The 20,973-nt window shown below is 40.2% G+C and overlaps 1 protein-coding gene across 4 annotated transcripts in view; it reads right to left on the reverse strand.

The window, feature by feature from the left end:
• The window catches only part of pard3ab (par-3 family cell polarity regulator alpha, b), a 251,220-nt gene that overhangs the window by 206,757 nt on the left and 23,490 nt on the right, over positions 1–20,973 (reverse strand). For all 4 annotated transcript variants that reach the window (XM_080861497.1, XM_080861495.1, XM_080861494.1 and 1 more), the window contains exon 2: positions 5,615–5,716. In XM_080861497.1, the coding sequence (XP_080717623.1) occupies positions 5,615–5,716 (102 nt within the window). The remainder of the gene's footprint in view (positions 1–5,614; positions 5,717–20,973) is intronic.

Genomic DNA, 20,973 nt, shown 5'->3' on the forward strand with positions numbered 1-20,973 from the left:
TATTCGTCTCCTACACGGGAAGACGCTTCTATATTCAGCTCAGACTAAGATATCGCCTGGATCAAAATCAAAAACATGCATAAGGCAAACTCAAGCCAGAACTAGTATACAAGGAACATCACTCGGTCTTTCTGTTCAGTGTATCGTATTAATCAAAACATAACAAAACGTACAAAAACACTCAAACTTTTCCACATCCAAGTTAAACACCGATGCAATGAAGACGCTGTGTAAATTTAACATGTTTGAAGAAGGCACAGATGTCTGCACACATACACCCCGACACACGGAGCTAAATATTCAGTGCGCCTGTCACAGAGCCAGACACCATGCTGACCGGGGCCAGACGTGTCAGCGATGGAGTGAAGGCAAGCGCAGCTGTGCGGCACACCCTGACACCACACACGCTCAGAGGAATGTGGTGCTGGCACAGCCCAGGTGCCGTCACTTAGGGTTGTGACATCGCTGCAGGAGTTTGTGTAGGGACAAGTCTGTCATCAAGACTCCCGGGGTACGTCGGTGGGTGCGCGTCAGAAGAGAGCAAAGAGAACTAGATGACAGAAGGTAGCAAAGATATCAGAGTGTTCGCATATGAAGGTCCAGTGTCCAGGGGCAGGATGGGAAGCTTTAATCTAGCATATTTTCGTTGGGCTCCTGGAAAAAAAACAAAAAAACAATGCAAGCACGAGGGGAAGATATAAGGTGGGTAAGAGTGTACGTGTGTGTTGCAGTGCAGAAGAGTGTGTGCATGTCTTAGGTAACTATTAATGTACTGCCCCTGGACTTTAGACAACACAATAAAGATTGGTGAGGATGATCAAAGTATTTTTACGTTGCAGGCCAAACCTTAGCACGTACACTGTGTCTGCAGGTGACTACTGTACAGCTGTACTTATCTATCGTAAAGTAGCAGAAAAATTTCCACCTTTATGTAATCCAATCAAAGCAAGACGCTTCATGATCTCCATTAGTAACAATGTACAGTGTTGGGTCGCCCGAGTGAAAAAGAAGTCGTACATTTTTTAATATATATATATATTTTTTTAAGACTCCATTATTATTCCAGTTTTGCTTCATCTATCATGCTTTCACCACACATTAACTACCACACCTCCATATGGCTAATAAACATGAACATGAAGGGGAGAAAGGGAAGAGGGAGCCACAGCACAAGACTAGAAAGAGAGAGCAAGAGAGAGATTTGGTTTCTATTTAATAATTAGCTCATTCACTTGCAATTAATATTGTTCCTTGACTGAGTAATTTAAATACATTAAGCACATATAGTACAGTAATGCTGTACTGAGAACAGGGAGGCTGCAGACAGTATAATTAATACTGCCCTCTGGCTGCCCTCTGCCACCCCTGGAGGTCATCGGCAGATCCTCCTGTCTCAGTAAAACCTGGGCCATCACAGCACTCCGTCCAGCACCTGTTTGACCCGCTGCCCTCTGGTAGGCACCTCAGGTCGATCAGGTCCCGCACCACCAGTCTCACTAACAGCTCCTTGCCCTGGGCCTAACCCTAACCCCACCCCAGCCCACTCACTCACTGCACCACTCTGAGCCATGATCCGAGTAACCCACCTCGCTCGGGTCACTCACACATGGACTCTAGTCAGGCTTTTCTTTGCACTACTTCCAAGCACTTTGCAACTTGTTCTCTAATTTGTGCCCTTCTCTTATTTTTCTATGTATCCCTCTTGATTATATACATTTCCCCTGCTTGCTACTTATTCTTTTTGTCTACTGTTTATATTTTATTCTGGCACTGTTGGTGTGGATCACCCACAATTTCATTGCACATGTACAATGACAATTAAGGGTTATTCTGTTCTATTCCAGTGAATGTCCCAAGTAATACCATTTAAACCATCCAGCCAATCAAACAGGTATCTTCTATGACTACAAGCAATGACTACTAACTGAATTATGAACTATAAAGAGAGTCAGCAGCCAAAGTAGATTCTTAGTTATTGATGTTGTTACAGTTCATAGAAAATATGGTATGAAGGGGGGGAAAGGAAGGAAGTCTGATGAAAGAAGGAAAAGATGGCATCTGAAAAAATATTCCCTCTGTGTGAGTTCAAACTGCCACTTTTTTCTGGCAACGATGATACTGACTGTACTGTGTTAAATACACACTTTATACTTAAAGGTGCTTCCACAGATACAGACACAAACACTCGGTAAAGTATTAAACTGTGTTGTATATACTTGTATTCCCCAGATGAGCACTACACGCAGCCCATTTCATTCCAGTGTAAGCTAATAAAAGTGTCCTTGTGTGATGGGCCAGACATTCCTTCCAGTCTTTAAAAAGCTCCTGTGCAATGGCAGAGATGAGTCACAGCTGCCAGGAGACCACCAGTCATGTTCAGTGGGACACACGGAGTCACTCACACTCATGCATGTTTTATGTCCCTACGTTTCCCCTCTTTTCTCGCGCTAAGTGTACATGAATGTGGATCAGTGTAAAAAGCACATCAGACTCTTCCTGTTAGAGTGTTAAATCTACACAAATCCACAGTTTTCAAAAAACTAAAAACAATGGGAGAACATTTAAAACTATTGATGACAAATTTAAATTTAAAAGTAAAAATATTAAGGTTCACTGACATCGCTGGTACTTGAAAGAATGTTTAGAAAGCTGGTTGTGGTGCTGTTTCACATCCTTATAAGGGATATTTCTTTTGGTATGAGCGCCACTTGATAAAGCCACATTATAAACATAAGCAATTTATATTAAAAAAAAATTGTAGCATCTGTATTAGCTGTGTAACATTATCACTTTGTCATCATCATAAATAATTACACAAAAGGAAGAGCATCTCTTCAAGCGCTCACTGGGCTAATATAGAAAGGATAACATCTCGTTACAATGTCTCGTTCTGCTGTTTAATGTTCTGCTACTAGGGCTGCCACAAACGATTATTTTGATAGTCGACTAGTCACCGATTATTTTTGCGATTAGTCGACTAATCAGATCATCATCCACTGGACGTAAAACTACAGCTTATATAACTATCATTAGCTTACAGCTTTAAGCTTTTAAGGTGCTAACTAAAAATAAAGACAAGATGATAGTTTATTCAATTTTAATGAAATTTGCAGATTGTTTCGGTAAAGTTTAATAAACTCCTTGCTATCTAAAATATAACAGGACACCGGGGTATATTCTCCAGCATCTCACACTTCTGATAATCAGCTGTCTGCTTGACGTTTATTCAGCTGTGTAAAAACTATAACTTTAATCTCAGCCAAACCGATTTACCCAGGAACAAATAAAATACTAAAAAAAAAAAAAAAAAAGTCAAACAACAACATTTTTAATTTATCTAAGTGACTCATATATATTTAACCTGAGTCGCGAAAGACGGCGGTGGGTTTGAAAACAATTTGCCGGGAGTCCGGTGTTCTCACGGCGCTAGTGACCTAGCCCCCGGCTAGCTATCGAGCTAGTGGGTAACAGACGTCTCCGAAAACGTCGGAGCGCTTTTGAAAATATGTGGTGTCCTGATAAACTGAGCCGATATTTGAGGTTTACACAGCTACATTCTCGCCTGAAAATATGTTAAACGTTTATTTTGTGACCCAGAAAGAATAATAAGAGTAATATTACCGCCATTGTTGGAAACTAAGCTGGGCCGCGCTATGAATTCTGGGACACAGCTACTTCTTCTTCTTCGGGGTTTAACGGCAGCTGGAATCCTTGTACATGCAGTGCTGCCATCTTCTGTTTCAGTCCGTTATTACACTCTTAAATCCTGCTATTATTCCTGCGTCTTTTGCGATCTTACAAAGCTTCAAACGACGCGTCGACTATTAAATCAGTCGTCGACGATTTTGATAGTCGACGTAATCGTGACTAGTCGACAAATCGTGGCAGCCCTATCTGCTACACTACATTAAACGGGTGCTTCTGCTCTTATGGCTGATGCCTGTGTACGTTCAAACTTTGTAGAAAAGCAAAACATCCACCCGCAAAGGATTTTGTGTCATAGCGGTGAGAGTGATGCAGATGTGTGTCAGCGAGGCTGACAGGTTGTCATGTATGAAATGTACGCACACTCTTCTGCGCGAAACGCCTGCAGGGACCAATGAGAGCCGAGCATAAAAGACCGAGGGATGTGAAAAGATGAGCATGATGACAGCTCGTTGTAAGGGTGCACACATAAACACATGAACTCACAAACGTGCAGATAAACACTGAGGGATGAGGGCTTATAAACAAATGTTGAAAGGGTTGCATGAGAGAGTGTGCGCCACAGAAAGCACAAAGACTCCTTTGAGCCACTGACTGTAGAGCAGATGGGAGAAGTTAAGTAGATCCTGTGCACCTGAAATCTCAATTCTTACTTTAACTTTAGCTGGAGTTTTCGTGTTTGGGTCGCCAAAGTTCTACCAAATGTTATGACTTCTAAAACTGTTAGCACCTTTGGAAAAATCAGCTCTTCATCTTTGAAAATACAATCAGTAGTTTTTATCTATGTGCAGAAGTCTGTTTCCAGTGGAATACCTCACAGAGACTCTCGATATATTTTCAGATTACTGGCCAAATGAACCGCTTAGAAATAATACCTGGCATTGATTGGCTGAAAACAAATGAGTGCAGCGAATAGAAGTGGGAGATCCAAATATCGATAGCGTCGATACCAATCCTGGTATTGGTACTGGATCAATACTGGCTCAAAAGGATTGATACTTTCTATCCTTTAAGTTTAGTATGTAGGCCACTGAATTGTGCAATTATTATCATTTTTTAAAATGAAAATGTACTTAAAATTTTCACTATAAAAATGTTGAGTTGAGTGTCGCATCTATTTTTTTATAGCCTAGAGCACATTTAAACGACAGAAGTCGACCCAAAGTGCTTCACAGACGGGCAGATTTACATTCCAGGTCTCCAAAAAACTATATAAGAAGTAGAAGGGGTTTTGTTGCATTAATTATTGTAGAAAGTCAAAATCACAGGGATTTAGTAGCCGTTAAAATGTGTTCAGAATTTGCAAGTCGACGATCAAACTCATAAATCATGACACACTCTCCCAAAATTGTCGCACACCACCAGTGGCTGAGACGCTGCTCATGAATAACAGCAGTAAAAAAATGTTTCAGTTATCTATACAAATATCTTTTTTTCTGGACCAACTTTTTTGTCCTTCATTGTTCTTTTTTTGGGATTTTTAACCATAACACCCCCACCAACCACCATGACCTGAATCAGAATGGCAACACAGTCAGGGAGGTTGGAGTTTATGTGCACGCACAAATGATGAGTGCCTAGTTTGATAGCTGTAGACTTTGGGAAGAAAACAACTGAATATTTACATTCCTGACCTCAGAAAGTCGTGGTTCAGGAGCTCTAAAGTAAAGCACACTGCTCGATCTGTTTAACTTAGATTTACCAAGAGATAGGCGAGGCCATGTAAATATATGGGGAGCGTTCAACTGATTAAAGAAATGGTTAACGACGGCATTAATGAAAATCCAGAAACCGATAAGAGGCGCTTTGGTGCACAACAAAATCTCTTATCTGTCTGGTCAGTGAGCACTTCCTGTGCTTTGGAAAACAGAAAAAAAAAGAAAATTTTAAAGACTTCATGTCTACTCACCCTGTCTTTGTCATCAGCCACATCGCAAAGCACATCATCCAGGTCGAGGATTCCCCCATCACCATGCTCCAACCGGTGAACCTGCAGCCAGTAGCTGGCATCCTGCAGAACAAGGAGGCAACAAGATGAAAATCAACAGTCGTTTTAAAATGACCCGACACATGAAAAAGTGTGGCAGCAATTGTAAGAAGATGCATATATTCCAAATGGCCTTCAAGACCCATTTTATTCATTTTATATTTTAAATGCAAAGAAATGAGTACATACAACCTTAAAGCATAAACATCATGAGAACTGATAAAGGGTTTCAGTAGAAAAGTAGACATGACTGAAAATCCCTCGAAATCTCTTTGGAGCTTACACGAGTCCACCAGCGGACACTCCAAACACTTTGACATGCCGCTCATCACATCATTGTTGGCTCTTTAAAGCAAGACTATCACAGTCATCGAGACCTGCGAGGAATGCCACCCACCATTACTATATAATCAAGCTCAATTACGTGTCAAAGTTTCTGACATGAAAAGCACACGCAGAGGTCACGCTTGATTGAAATAAGTGGGAATAAAGGCAAGGGTGCATGAAGGGTTAAGAAAAGAGAGGGGAAAGAAAAAGACACTGTACAATTATAGAAAAATGTAGCTTTACAATAACAATAAGGCAGGGATAAAAGGTAGAGTATTACCGCCATCACGCAGTTCTAAATAGGAAATCCAACTCCCAGATGATTGTAAAGCCCCCTCCCTGGGTCTTGACACGCAAAAACATGTGCACATGTAACTTGCTCCAAGCTAAACGGGAGAACGAGTCGAGTGCACATGCATGGAAGTGCCCAGTGTCCTGGCATCATTTGAGAAAGTATTAACTTTTGAAGTGACTGTTTGGCTTCGTCCCACACACACAGCAGCCTTGAGGGTTACAGCCTCATTACCCACTTATACAGTTCCACTCCACTGCAACACACGCAGCTCACTGCAAAAGGGCACCAGACGCACGTCTGATGTGTTTAACTGGCAAACTAATACTACATGACAGGCCTGCCTCAGAGAAGGAAACTGATTTTTTGGGGGGAAAATGCAACTATACAGCAATGATAGTTTTGATAGTCTGAGTCTAAATGCACTCAGTGAAAACACGACAATTCAAACAGCTGCATTAGTATTTTTCATGTGTTGCTCTTTTTTAGCTTCCCTTTAACTCACTCACTCGCTGCTGTGACAGATGTCATAGTTTATTACAGCCAGTGTCACTTTGTGCAACCCCACACACAAAGACCCTGTGGATTCTAAAGGATGGATCTCAGACACAAACACACAAAACATTTAATGTCAGCGATTTTATAAAGGAAAAAATGATAAAGAAGTTTGGCCAGACCAGACTTTAGTAGTGATTGAACCGTAATCATTAACAGTGAACCACCCTAAAGCATCACTGTCTCAGAAACACTAGTTTAAAAAGTAATGGAGACCTCAAACACAAAGACGGTTTGTAACAAAATGAAACTTGAAGTTTATTAGGAACACTCTGCTGTATGCGACTATAAATAAAAGATGGAAGTTCTGGAAATCAAAGCTAAGCTGTAAAACTTATCTGACACAGAAAAGCAGTAGCCAGCAGTCACCAGAACTACATCTGCAAACAAGCCAATGCAAACAAATTACTGTAGGTTTCTGTGTGTGCTCAAGAACTTTTTTTTTTTTAAATTTATCGCTGCCTGTTATAACTGAAAGCATTCAGTCCAAAGTATTCATCTGAAACAGAGCCAGCATGTCCAACTTTTGTGTTTGTTGTGGGAAAGAAAGCCACAAACCACTGCCTTTAAGCCAGTTCAGCCAAAACACATTTTACTGTTTTGTTTTCAATCAACTGGGGCGTCTCCCCAAAAACCATAAAATCTAAGCACTTTGATTTATTGTTTATGATTAACAATGAGTGACCGTTCAAGAATGGCTTAAAAAGCCAGGATTTTACCTACTTTACAAAAACTGTTACGTCAATTTGAGAATGACCCCGATAACCCATCAGCTTATTAGAATATTTATATACAATGTATCTAATGCACTTTAAGATAATAAGGATGCAGATTTAAAAAGTAATACTAATCCAGCCTGCTCTTTAGTTGAGGCTTTAAGAAGATAGTCACACATAATAAGTGCACATAGCAGCACAATCTATTTCAAATCCCCTATAGTATGTCAGTGTGGGGACAGACCAGGTTTGGGCACAAAGAGACTTTAAAACTGATGTGTGCGTTTGTGTGTCGTTCTGTGGTGCCAAGTTCATCGCGCAAAAATAGCTCACAGCAAAATGTCACAGTGCCAGACTTAAGACAAGGGACTAAGTCACATAGTAAACAATGTTTCAACATAACAGCTCTCTGATGGGTATTACAACTTTCTGTGCACATCATCCCTCAAACTGTCTCGCTCGACTTTCGGAGAGAGAAAAACAAAACAAAACATTACAAACAAGTTAATGTGGCATCTTCTTTCTCACTCTAGTTTGATCCCTCTGGGCCTCATTGAGATTCTCACGACATTATTCTGCTGAAGCTCTCTGCTAAAGAAAGGAGGACCGATCTAAACTATTAGAGCCCTCAACAGTCCAACAGCAGACTTGAAAGGAGGCCAAGGCAAACAGGTTGGCAGCAGGGGAAGCCCATCACTACGTTTTAGCGAGACAATGCCGAGTCGTGAGCACCAAGATCTCCCTGACACCGTGAAAAGGAATGTCTGGAAGTGCCAGTGTCCACAGTTGAGAAGTATTCAAATGGTATTACACAGTCCTGAGTGTACTGACATGTGACAAAGACACTGTATGCAAAGTTGTGGACGCAGACTAACTCGATGTATTTCGCAAGATACTCTACAATATGTTACAATTTTTAACTATAAAGGGAAAAAAGCCTGGAAAAATGCTGAATCATTTAATAAGATATAGATTTTTTTTTTTTAACATTTGATCTCTTACAGCATAAATAAAGCCGCCTGTTTAACAGGAAGCCATCAAAATGATGTGAAATATAGGCCTTAATAAGCTTTTCAATAACAAATCTTTCAAGGTCTTACACGATACTATTTTCACACAGTCCCAATAACACATTTATATGACATAAATTGCATCACATGTAGCAGCCTTGGAATTTGTCCAGTACAAGAAATGTGTGAGGAGAAAGTGACATTTGCATGTAAGGACAAGAAAAAGAAAAAACTATGTTTTAATACTTTCAGTGCACAACTTCTCACGCACAGCGTGTTAAACAAGAATAGCAATAAGGTGAATAATACACGCAAATAAGGGCTGTGTTTTTACTTGATGGTAGTTATTTTAATTTTGAGGACATTAATGAAACTATCAGGACAAACTTTTGTTTGTTTGTTTAAATGAGGAAACTGTATTCCTGAGCTGAAGTAACAGCATCAGTCCAGAACTCTACAGTACTTTTCAAATCAAAGCACCAAACTGTTGTCCAGCATACAAAACAATACGTGGATTTATCGTAGCAACACTCATTCTGATCACAGCAGTGTGCTGTACGAGACTTTGCACCACAATGTCTCTGGAAGACCTCAGCGTATACTTCGAATCGGACGAGAGTGACGACGAGGCCAAAAAACTCTGGAGTTACGGTGAATCTGACGACGAAGGCAGCGAGGCGAATTACCGGGATCTTGTTTGCCTGCATGACAATCTGGTGAACTTTGAAAACATCTACTTAAACAACGCAATTATAGACATGGAGGTAAGGTTATTTTAGGTGATTAAATAGTGTTATAGCTGAAACATTGAATAGCTTTGTATTTTATGCCACAATAAATGATAAATGATGTTGGTGGCAGAAACGATTTCTTTATTTTTAGCACTACTTGGTGAGTGAGGGTGGACAAAGCTTTGAAAATGACAGCAGAGACTCTCCAATCGCTCTGATTCAAAACTATATGGAAAGCACTGAAGAGCTGTTGCCCAGCAGTTCCTCCTCATCACCTTCTGTTGTACCACCTGAAGCTGCAGCGAGCCCAGACACAGATGACTCGGAGAACTCTACTGTGAGGTTGCTCCAAGTTTTAGAAGATTTTACCGAGGTGTTTCAAAACATGCTCGCCTCATTCTCCTCCACTTCATCAGACTCAAGTGAGTCAGATTTACAGGGGACCAACTGGGATGACATAGACACCTCGGAATGAAAATCTAGAGCGCCAACCTCGATGGTGTGAGCAATTATCCAATAAACAAGTGCATCATAGTCTTCATGCCAATTATTTTATTTCTGTAGGAAGTACAGAAGTAATTTTTTTGTAGCCGGGTTAAACTATAAACATTTTATTTATTCCATGGCCAGAAGAATTAAAAAACCCCAAAATGAGCCAATGACACTCAGATTTTAACAAACTCAGTCCAGATTTAACCAGAAAAGAGCTTTTAGAGCTTTATTTGATGGTAATGGTTTTAATTTTGAAGAAATTAATAAAACTATGGACAAAATTAAAGCCATAGAGTTTTTGTTGTTTAAATTTTGGCTAAAGAGGGTTATGTGTTCACAGTTCTCACACAGAAAACAATCTATGCTGTTAGGTTAGAGGCTTTAGCACAGATTACCTGGTATTCAGGCATTTTGTGACATTGACACTGTTTACTATAGTTAGGAAAAACTCAGTGTGTCACCTGACCGCAGATACCAACTTGTCTTCAGTGGCACAGATTAAAAATGTTCTAGGTACATGTAAACTTGTGAAACTGAACTGTGTTGACCTCGGGGCTGAATGAAACCAGTTCTCAAATGTTCACTCTCTATCAATCATCCCTTTGTTGCGCAGATCATAAAGAGGTTTTTTGGGGGTGAATTTTGAGCCAAAGACACTCCTATGTGCCTTAAAGAAACGCAGCATTGTTCTGCCAGATCCAGCCTTCTGCTACAGTGTGTCAGAGCTTGTAGACACTGTGTTCTTGCCAAAGGTTTGGGTTTTGTTATGATCTCTTGCAGTGGTTATGCATTACTGTGCCACAAAAGAGACATGACAAACTGTAGGTCATGTTCCCACCTACTCCTGTATTTACCACCAGTCTGCTCTTCGTCTTACTGTAAATGAGGTCTCTTTTTTGTTTTTTAAACTCCCTTTTCAGCCCTCCTTGCTCTTTATTCTGTCTTTTGTCAAACATTTCAGTCATTTTTTAACATATTTTTTTAAATCTTTGTTTTAATAAAAGTAACAGATTGCTGCCTTATGCTTGACACGAATTAAAATGTGTTTATTATTTCAGAAGTCGCCTGCAGTGTTCCCCTTTACTGGGAATCCTCTACACATCTATCCAACTCAAAGCCTACGGTGCTGGATCAGTGCAGATCCAAAAGCATTTGTTGTGTCAACTTTAATTTGCAAGTTGAGTGTGACACCATTTTGTACTCTCCAGAGAGCTTCCCCGTCACTAAAAAATGCATTTTGCTGCAGTCTTCTCTCCTCCTCCCTTTTAATTTAGGAAGATGGGGCAGAGGAAAGAGCTGTGAAGCACAGAAGATCTGAAAGAATATTTAAGAGCATGTAGATTCTAAACACAGGCCAGATGGAGACCTGGGGAGGAAGTCACTTAAAGGAAATGAGATGGTGGAAGCTCCCAAAAATCAAGACAATGTGACACTCATCTTATGGTGAGGGCAAACACATGCTTTATCCTCACAGCAGGCTCCACTAATGAACAGTGGATTAAGAGCACACAGTGGGGTTTTTGTCACTTAAGTGGTGCATGAATGTGTGCACGCTCAACTCACTGTAGTTTCCCTGACCTTGGCATTTCACAACAGCCAATAAACCTCACTTACTTTATCGGTTCACCCAGTTTAACTTTCTGTATACGGTATTTTCCTTTTAATAACAAAAGGACTCTGATTCATGCGTGTAGCTTGCAAAAGTCAGAGATCTCTTTCGCTGTAATTGAATTAGCGTCTGAAATTAAAAGCTAGATTTTTCATCCACACTTTCGGATTTTTCCAGATTGTTCCAAACCAAAAATTACAGGACTCAAACCTTTCGTGAACCACAATCCGTAACAAACAGTTAACACTGGTCCAATAACTAGAAGTGGTCTTGATTACTGGTGTGAAAACATGTCTCAGCGCGGACTCTGTAACCTATTCCAGAACCATATCAGGAAAGGTTTTTAAAATAAAACTTAATAATGCAAAAACTTTATAAAAAAAAAAAAAAAGGAAAAACTTGAGAAAAACAGTATTGAGAAAGAATAAGCAGGAGAGTACACTGACTGTATAATGAGTATATTGCCTGAACTTGCTCCCAGTAACACAAATTGCATAATATTTCTATACAAGCAACAAACTTTTCCATTATTTTTCTCTATTATTCAAAAGGCAGAAGGGTAACATATAAAATAATAGAATAATAGCCAATATAGGTTAAGTATCATGAAACACAAGGGAGGTCTTCCTCCCCAATGTCCCCAAATGGTTGCTCAAAGATCATGATCAGATCAATGGTGCTCCTGTTCTAACAGGGTTGTGTTTTGTTTTGTTTGTTTTTCCCCCCTTGGAATATAAACCTTCGTATGATGACACTTGCTGTGAACTCAAAACTGAATTAAACTGAATTGAGCTGAATTTGAAGAATTGCATGGAAATAAACTGGAGTTTACAATCAGGGGATGGATATGTGCGATAAGCAGGACAAAGCTCCGCCTCCTTTTAACGTTTGAATAAATATATATTTGCAATCATGTTGGTACAAGACGTGATGAGGTAACCTTGCTGTGATATGTGAAAAGGAGCTAAGTACTAATCTGTTTTCTTTTTACTGCTCAAGGAAGGACTATTGTAGTAATAAGCAGCTCAGGCTGACAGTAAAAATACAAAGCGGGTTACTGCTGGAAGCACACGCTTATTTTTTCAGGCAAACCCTCCCTGGATAAATAAAAGTTTCCTCAAGACTGTACAGAACATCTTTATAAGAGCTGTGATTTTAAAACCTTAAAAACAAAACATGCTTACAACAATCTGAGTGGTGACTTTCTCCCTTTTTTTAAAAAGGAGAAAAGGTCACCTTGTAGATATTATCACCCATCTCAATCTTGCAGACAAACAATGTGAGTGCTCTGTTCATGACGACTGACAAAATCCCCTTTCAATCACATCTGTTGTTCGGATGTGTACACAGCCACGGTAGGGCAGCACACTGTACGTTTCCTGGATTGTAGGGTCAAAGTAAGGCTGGCGTAAGGTACAAAAGACCCTTTCATTCAACTACAATGACATCAGTGAGAAGAGAAACAGGAATTGGAAAAAGCCACTAAAGTGCTACGCGATGTGTGTAAAACCGCAGACAGACGTGTGCACAAACGCACACCGATACGCGTGTGCGAGTGTAAGGACTGTGTGTAATCTAATAATACATTTTATTAGCTGTCAGTTTGACGTCGAGTACACTTTGGGTTCGATTTGAACGAGTGCCCTGCTGGGCTCCACTGAAGTGAACACCAACACTAACATTATTAACTTTACCAGTGCACGTGGACCATGCTTATCATTTCAAAGCCTCACTCGTGCTTTGATATTAATCTTTTAACCCCTGAGTTGTGTTGCCATTGGCTTTTCTTTCTCATTGTTTGGGGGTCCCAAAGACCAACCCACTACCCATGTCAAAATAATAAGAGCCATTTTTCTCCTTTCTTTTGTTCTTACCATCCAATAAAACCCATTATGTGTTGTAATAAGATGTTTTCCACAAACTGGGCTTGTTCATTTGATAATTCAGCACTTCTTCCCCAAATTTTTTGCAAGATACATGTCCTAGGGAGTTGCATGATATATGTAAATACATGTCCTCAAGGTTTTCAGAAAGCTTTGATGACATCACTCTGACTGGTGCTGTCCTCTTCAAGCACCAACCATTCCTTCTGCTTTATGTGTCAAGACTCAGAGCTCAGCATGTAGTAACAGACTAACTAACTGTGGTCTTCACATATAAATATTCATTCTGAATGGAAAGAGGTGCAGATAATGAAAAGGTTAGGTTCTTCTCTGTGCACTCGCTCACTTCCTGAATCAGAATCACTTCATTATGATCTTGATGACAAATGCCATAGTTTACCAGTAAATTTATTTAAATAAAACCTGAACATCACTTCCTATAATTAGACACGCATGAGCATAGAGCGATCACCAAAGGTCAACTACAGCAATGTCTTGAATTATGTTTCTTATCCATTATACCCTGTGTCAAAGTCACTCCTGGGGCACCAACACCATCACTCTTTGTCTTTCCATTCAAATCCACTAATGTTAGTCTTTGTCTCAGGAACTGAAACGTAGGGATAATAAACTGAGAAAAGACAGAAATGTTGCTGAGCCATACACAGAACAATGTTGCCATTCAAAGAAACACTCATATCTGATCAAAACAGGCAACCACTTGACAGCATAACGCATTACTCTCCAAAAATAGTCAAAAATTACACCGTCTGGGAGCAAACATTAAAACTAGGCAGGTAGGATTAATCAGCAGACTTTATCCAGCGCATTAAGCTTTAAAAGAAACCAAACAAAGGTATCTTTATTACAGCATGTGTGAACCACTGCTCCGAGTCGTGCAAGGAGAGAGCTCTCGGTCTTATAAATTACTTATCTGATTAACAGAGGGGGGGAAAAGATACCTGTGCAAAAATGCAAAAGAGGATTTCACATGCAATCCAAAGAGAAAGACGCAGGAGATTTACGCCTGTAGCCTAATTAATTTAATGAATCATGAACAATCATTAAGCAGACTGCATCTTTTAATTCCTCACATGCAGCAAAATCCAAAGAAGCCCGAGAGGAAAGAAGAGTAAATGGAAATTGTGGCTCATGGGAGCCACAAAATCAGAGAAATGTGAAGTTCACTGCAAGTGCCTGCAAATCCCACTCAAATCTTTGGAGTAAAAATTATTTTTTTATTTTAATCTGTTTCAAAAATAACAGAAATCAAGCAGTGGAAGAGTGTGCAGTCAAATCCATGAAATGAAAACATGGTTTTTGTCATGTATTTGACAAATCACAAGTTACTTGTAGTATATAAGGTGCAAAATGGGGGGAAAACGCTGCAAACTAAGCCATTTTGTGTGTCACACAAAAATATACACACACATACTTGAGTTCAGTTGACCACAGCATTGTAGGCAAAGCAGACTTCAGGCCTTCATTATGATCAATTGAATGCATTGTCTTCGAGCTCATCACTATAATGACCTTCACACTGGTTGCACGTTAACAAGATAAGGCCAAAAAATAAATGAAAAATCAATGGAACCACAGGGAATGCTGGGAGCAAAGGTTTTCACGTTAAACTCGAGTGAAAGGAGATAACATGCAAAAGAATTTGATAATCTCAAAGTACCAACAATTATAAAACGACAACAGCTGTTTAGTTCGGTTATATTGTCTGAACTTTTAAAACAGTCACTTTGAGCTGCTCTCGAGAACCAAACTAAGTCAGGAAAACCACACACGCTCCTTAATGATATGGATGTAGAACAACCATCTACGGTTGCAGTGTCGCTTTCTTGTACGATGTTGAGGCGAGGATTTGTCTTCCAATAGAATTTATTGATCTGATTAATTAGTCAGGTCTGCCTTAGAGTGAAGCTGCATGACACTTGATGCAAGTGAAGCTGGCACAGCTGCACTGAAATCCAATAAGCAACTTGTGGCTGCTAATAAACTTGACACGCTTTCAGTTTTTCCTGGCTCAGCGTAGGCCTTGGGGGTAGGGTGGGGGTGGAGGGTAAATACTCACGTAAGCACAGTAATGGTAGTGAGCCTGTGCTGCCTCCATAAACCCCAAACTATGTCTTTGGGTGGTGAGAAACTTTTTTTTCTTTTTTAAAATTCACCGCTGTTTACTTTGTGTGCACCTTCAAGTGTTGCTATAAAGTTGCATCATCGCCACGAGACACAAAAGAATTTCTCATCAGCAGCGTCGAGGTGATTCAGATGAGATCCCTGAAATTTCAAGAAATGCCTCACTGGGGAAAAACAGTAATCTGTCGTTGGTATTTACACTGATGGCCATGGTTGAGTTCTTAAAAAAAAGAAAAATTTCCCAGGCTGAAATATTTCGGCTATGTTTACTTTAATCCCAACAGCCCTCAAATAAAGTCATTTTCCTAAACTAAAGTCTATTTTAAAGTTTGAATACACACAAGTCAGCAGCACAGAAGGTTTCAGGAAAACAAGCTAATAAATCTCAATTTCATCAGGTTCTTTTTTTCCTGTCATGTCAACAAATTTGCCAACGTTTTACAAAAATGACCTTAATATAGGTTCATTTTCTCACTACCAATAGCTGCTTATATTAACATTGCCTCTTACTCTTTCAGAGAGGGTCAAATATTTCACTACTCAACAACACTAACTCTTTGGTACAGTTCTGTTTGGCTGCATTTAAAACCGGAGGGTTAGTGTTACATTTAACTCCTTTTGGAACAGCACGTAGATGGTTTACAGTATCACAACTGTAATACTGTTTACTACATGTAATTTGAATTACATTTTCTAAAAACCCAACATCAATTGAAGCAGTAGGTCAAATGCTTTCTGAATAAATACTTCTTCCACTAAGCAAATCACAAAAGAAAAATCAGAACAAAATACTGATGCGATCATCTCCAACAGTTATGGGGGAAATCTGGGCCTTAAAGTTCTTACTTGAATTCTAAAAATACTTTAAAGAGTTTCCTTTTTTCCAATGCAAAGCCTTTTTGTGGTCAACCAGAGAAAGCTACACATACTAAATTAGTTTTAAGTTTGGTTTCTTTCAAGGGTCGAGAGTAGAGCTGGGCGATAGAACGATAACGATATGTATCGCGATATAACTTTTACTCGATAGAGAAATTAAGCTATCGCGATAGACCTCGCCGCTCTTGTCCTCTTAAAAAAAAAAAAAAAAAAAAAAAAAAAAGGTCAGCCAATCCAAATTAAGTAGCGCAGAGCCGAACCAATCACAGCCGCAGCGTCACGTCGCGTGACTTGTTACGTACAGCACAAGTGCCAAGCCGCACGTGTGTTTGTTTGGGAAGCAGCCAGCGGGTAATGGAGCCAGCGCGTAATGGAGGAAATGAGTGTGCCGACTAGAAAAATCAACCGAGCGTGACCGAAGAGAAAACAGATGATGGTTCCAATGCCGGAGAGATTGTCGAACGGAAGAGCCAAAGAAGTTCCGTAGTGTGAAGGTATTTCGGCTATTTCAAGACTGACAAAAAACAGAGTAGCGTGCACTGTAAATTGTGCCGAAAGCAAGTCTGGAAATACAATAAACTGGTGCATGCGTCACACTGTGCGCCACGTTATTGTTTCGGTGAAATGAATTTCTACAATACTGTTACTGTTAATTGTACTCTCTGCAGTGTTTAAATGCTTACATATACACACAGTTACTGTCCCTCCACACATACGACTCGGTTCTGCTTCTATGCCGCAGCTTTGTTTACTTTTTCCCACCGAGGCTTCTAGACTTCTGATTGGCCAACATTTCTTCACGGTTAGGAATCTAGCGCCACCTGCTGCTTTGGCATGTTCATAGCAGCGTTTTCCTTCATTTCTGCCTTTATGTGTGGACGGGATTATTTTTTAAAACGAAAACGGAAAATCTCCGTTTTCAAAAATACCCGTGTACGTGTGGACGTAGCCTCAGTCTCTGACTGGAAGCGCTAATTCGTCATTCGGCTTTTGTCAGACTAAAGTAACTGTTAAAACTGTTTGAAAAGTTAAGCTATACAACAAGGAGAGATTGAGAATTTCCTTTTAGTTCTCAGTTTATTTGATATTGACAAAAGTTAGTCAGTTTTGTCTGTTCTTCTGTAAAACAAACTAAGATTTATTTTTAGAATTAATATTTTGTTTCTAAGTGGAATTCACAATTTAGTAGTTGTTTCGTTTGTTCTATTTTGAAACTTAAACGCTTTAGCGGCTGCCTTTTGTGTAGTTTGCAATATTTGCCTTTATTTATCTGAAAAAGTCTCATGTTCCTTAAGTACATCTACCCTGTCGAACTTATTATGGGAAATAAATATTTAAATAAAAACAAGCTGCTGATTATTTCACATTTTACTTGTGAGCAACGGCACATTTAAATCTTACAAATATAGTTATTTGGCTTATATCGTGATAGATATCGTTATCGCCTGAAATGAAAAAAAACATATCGTGATATGAAAAAATCTCATATCGCCCAGCTCTAGTCGAGAGGTAAAGTGAAGACGCACGTCGGCGTGGTGTCTAAGGTTACACCAACTGTTAGCCTGCCAGCACGTCAGCCCTTAGCCCGGCATCTCTTCATCCTACAACAACGAGGGGAACTGAAATCCAGCCCAAGTGGCGAGGAAAAAAAAACAAAAAAAACAATACAAAATCTAGACTCTTAAAATGCTTTTTCAAAAAAGCAAAGCAGAAACCTGGCAACTGTCTATGTGAGCCTGAGATGTTAAATACCCTATAGGAGACCACAAATTGACACAATGGAAGATTTTGAAAAGGCATACAAAGCTGTTCAAGAGATAATTTGCTAGGACTCGCTGGCAGACTCACTTAGCCGTCAATCGATTTCAATGTTGTTGCCAGACATGTTAATTTGTGTTTTATCATTTCCCCACCTGACTTGCAAACTTGTCATAGCACGACAAGGGATGGGAAGAGAAGAAAAGAAGAAAGATTAATATGCCCTTTATCAAGTGTCTTTCTTCCTTTCAACATCACTGCTAGAGCGAGGCAATGCTTCATTTTTATTATCCTTTTCAGAGAAAAGCACGAGATGCGCAGAAGAGAATGAAAACAAAACCACAAGAGCAGCAACTAGTGTGACAGGAAGGAGGAGATATAATCAGAAGGTGAGTCGGGGACAAAAAGCTCAGGTGTTTGAGAAACCGGTGATGAAAAGTTCAGTTGCGACACTTGATTCTTTCTCAGCGCTGTCATCCACAACAGACCTGCTTCGGCAGGCCTCGGCACAGAACGCACAATGACACGAGACGAGTTCAATAACGTTATTCGGTGCATTTTAGGATTTCAATTGATTCCTTGGAGGAGTCGTTTTCAGTCTTTATCGTCCAGCTACAAAGGTGAAATTACAGTGACAGGAAGAAAGGGATGTGTCCCCTGAAAGGTCCTCAGAAAGTAATACCCAGCGTAGGGGTGATACCTACCACCATAAATGATTAAAAACAGTAATATTTAGGGTTCCTGTTGCATTTTGGATAGCCTATTACATCTAACAACTGTAGAAGTGCAGTGTCAGTCTTGACAGACTGTTCGAGGACCTTTCCAAAGAGCAAGACACGTCAAAGATTTGGTACCCTAAAATTAAAAACCTGATTACTGTTTTCATCTAAACCAGCTCTGCTCATGACACTCCCTGCAGTAAAATGGAGCAGTTGGCAACTTTGTCATCTTAGCTTCGTCTGTCCCTCAAAACAATAAGATTTACCAATGTAGCATAGATTGAAGAGCTTGGATGCTGATAGTTGGCAAAAGATCAGAAATTGAATACAACTGGAGCCCATCCCAGTATCCCAAACATAATCCCAATCCTATCCAACAAAGGTCATTCCTAGTAAGCAGTGTGAAATGATAACACTGCAGCATTCACTACACAGTACTAAATACATGGATGCACTGAGTCGAACCCCTCTCTCTTTTTCTGTAGCGCTGAAATACAAACAGAATAAAAGATCATCCATCTAAAGAAAACGCTGGAACATACCTGACTGCCTCGGCATGACTCCACTTTGAGTCTCTTCTTGAGACCATGGTGGTGCTTCCACATTTCATCTGTAGCTTCCACTACACACCCTCCACCGTTCTTCCACTGCAAACAACCTGCAGCTTTAGCCTCGTCTAGGATCGCACATACTGGTGTGTGCATTTGTGCATCTGACATTTCGCGTTATGTTGCATGTGCAGGTCTTCTCTTGCATGTGTGTAAATGCAACCTATCCCATGAAAGGGACATGAAAGGAGACACACGGCTGCACAGCAACCTGCTTTCCTTGCTTCAGAGACTGCGTGTATCAAATTGCCACCGGTATCGCTGGTTATGGATACTCTAGCAGGGTAACAAGAAGCTGTACAGATTGAACTGCATGAAAAATTACGTTGATAACGGAGCTTCACAAGCTGCACGCTGTTTGCATTTATACGCCTTGTTGTGACAGCCACGTCGAGCCGTGAATAATCGTTTCATGAAGCACAAATCTCTGTGTTATGGTTCGGTGTCATATAAATGACCAGAACAGACATTCATTTTGCTGTGACAGAAGTGTAGCAAACACACTTCATTTTTGAAAGACAAAACTTTTGCTTGCCAATTATATTCTGTTGTTTAAGTAGTACTGCATTTCAATGAACCCTGCGCTTTGACCCACACATCAGAAAAGCGTTCCACTCCTGCTTCTTCCCAATAAGATCAAAACAAAACCAGTAGTCATGAGGCCCAACCTTGAAAAGTTCACTTATGCTTTTATTTTCTCTACCCTCTCCCGTATAAATTAAACATCACTCTTAACTCCACTGAGTTCAAAATGCCTCTGAAACCAGCTTCACACTCGTTTTAGGAGATGATGTCACATCAACCCAGCCCTGGCTTCTCTCCATTGGCTCCATGAACTGATTTTACAGATCACTTCTAAATCATGTCTGGATCTGGGCCCAAGCTACAAAGCAAAAAACCCACTGACCTCATGTGAGCCATTTCACAGTCTTACGTCCTGAGGTGGAAGCAGAAGTGAATGTGGCGGACAGGTGCAGGAGACTCTGCAGGCAGCTGACTCAGATCAGATGAACAATCTACTGAGGCCGAACAAAGCAAAGCCATCAGGTTCAAAGCATCAGCTGCTGAAAGGCCGTCTCAGTGATCGCAACAGAGAGGTCTGTGCCACGTTTCGCTTACAAGCCTGTTTCTGTTTTACCGTTTTATATTTGGGTCCAAACGCCTTCAGTAATTGTTTCAATAAACTTTTCTAAGATGGAGTTAAAAATTAAAGACAACAAATTTGTTTCTGTAAATTCTGGCAAGGGCAAAAAAACAAACAACCTTCTGTGGTCACCACCGCCTCGTATTACAAAATCCTGTCACCACAGGCATCACTTCTGACTCCATGACTGACTGCTATCAGCAGACACTCTCGCGTTTGCTCCCGTCTGGTTTCTGAAGGAATGTGACAGGAGGATATCCTGTCTGTCAGCGGTAGAAGCCTCACAGACAAAATTGTGGCAACTTTAAAGAACCAGTTCAACCAAAGCCACTTCCTTCTAGGGCTGGGCGATATGACCCAAAATTCATATCTCGATATTTTTTAGCTGGATAGCGATATAAGATATATATCTCGAT

The sequence above is a fragment of the Rhamphochromis sp. 'chilingali' genome (assembly GCF_963969265.1).
Source record: "Rhamphochromis sp. 'chilingali' genome assembly, chromosome: 16".
Lineage (NCBI taxonomy): Eukaryota > Metazoa > Chordata > Actinopteri > Cichliformes > Cichlidae > Rhamphochromis > Rhamphochromis sp. 'chilingali'.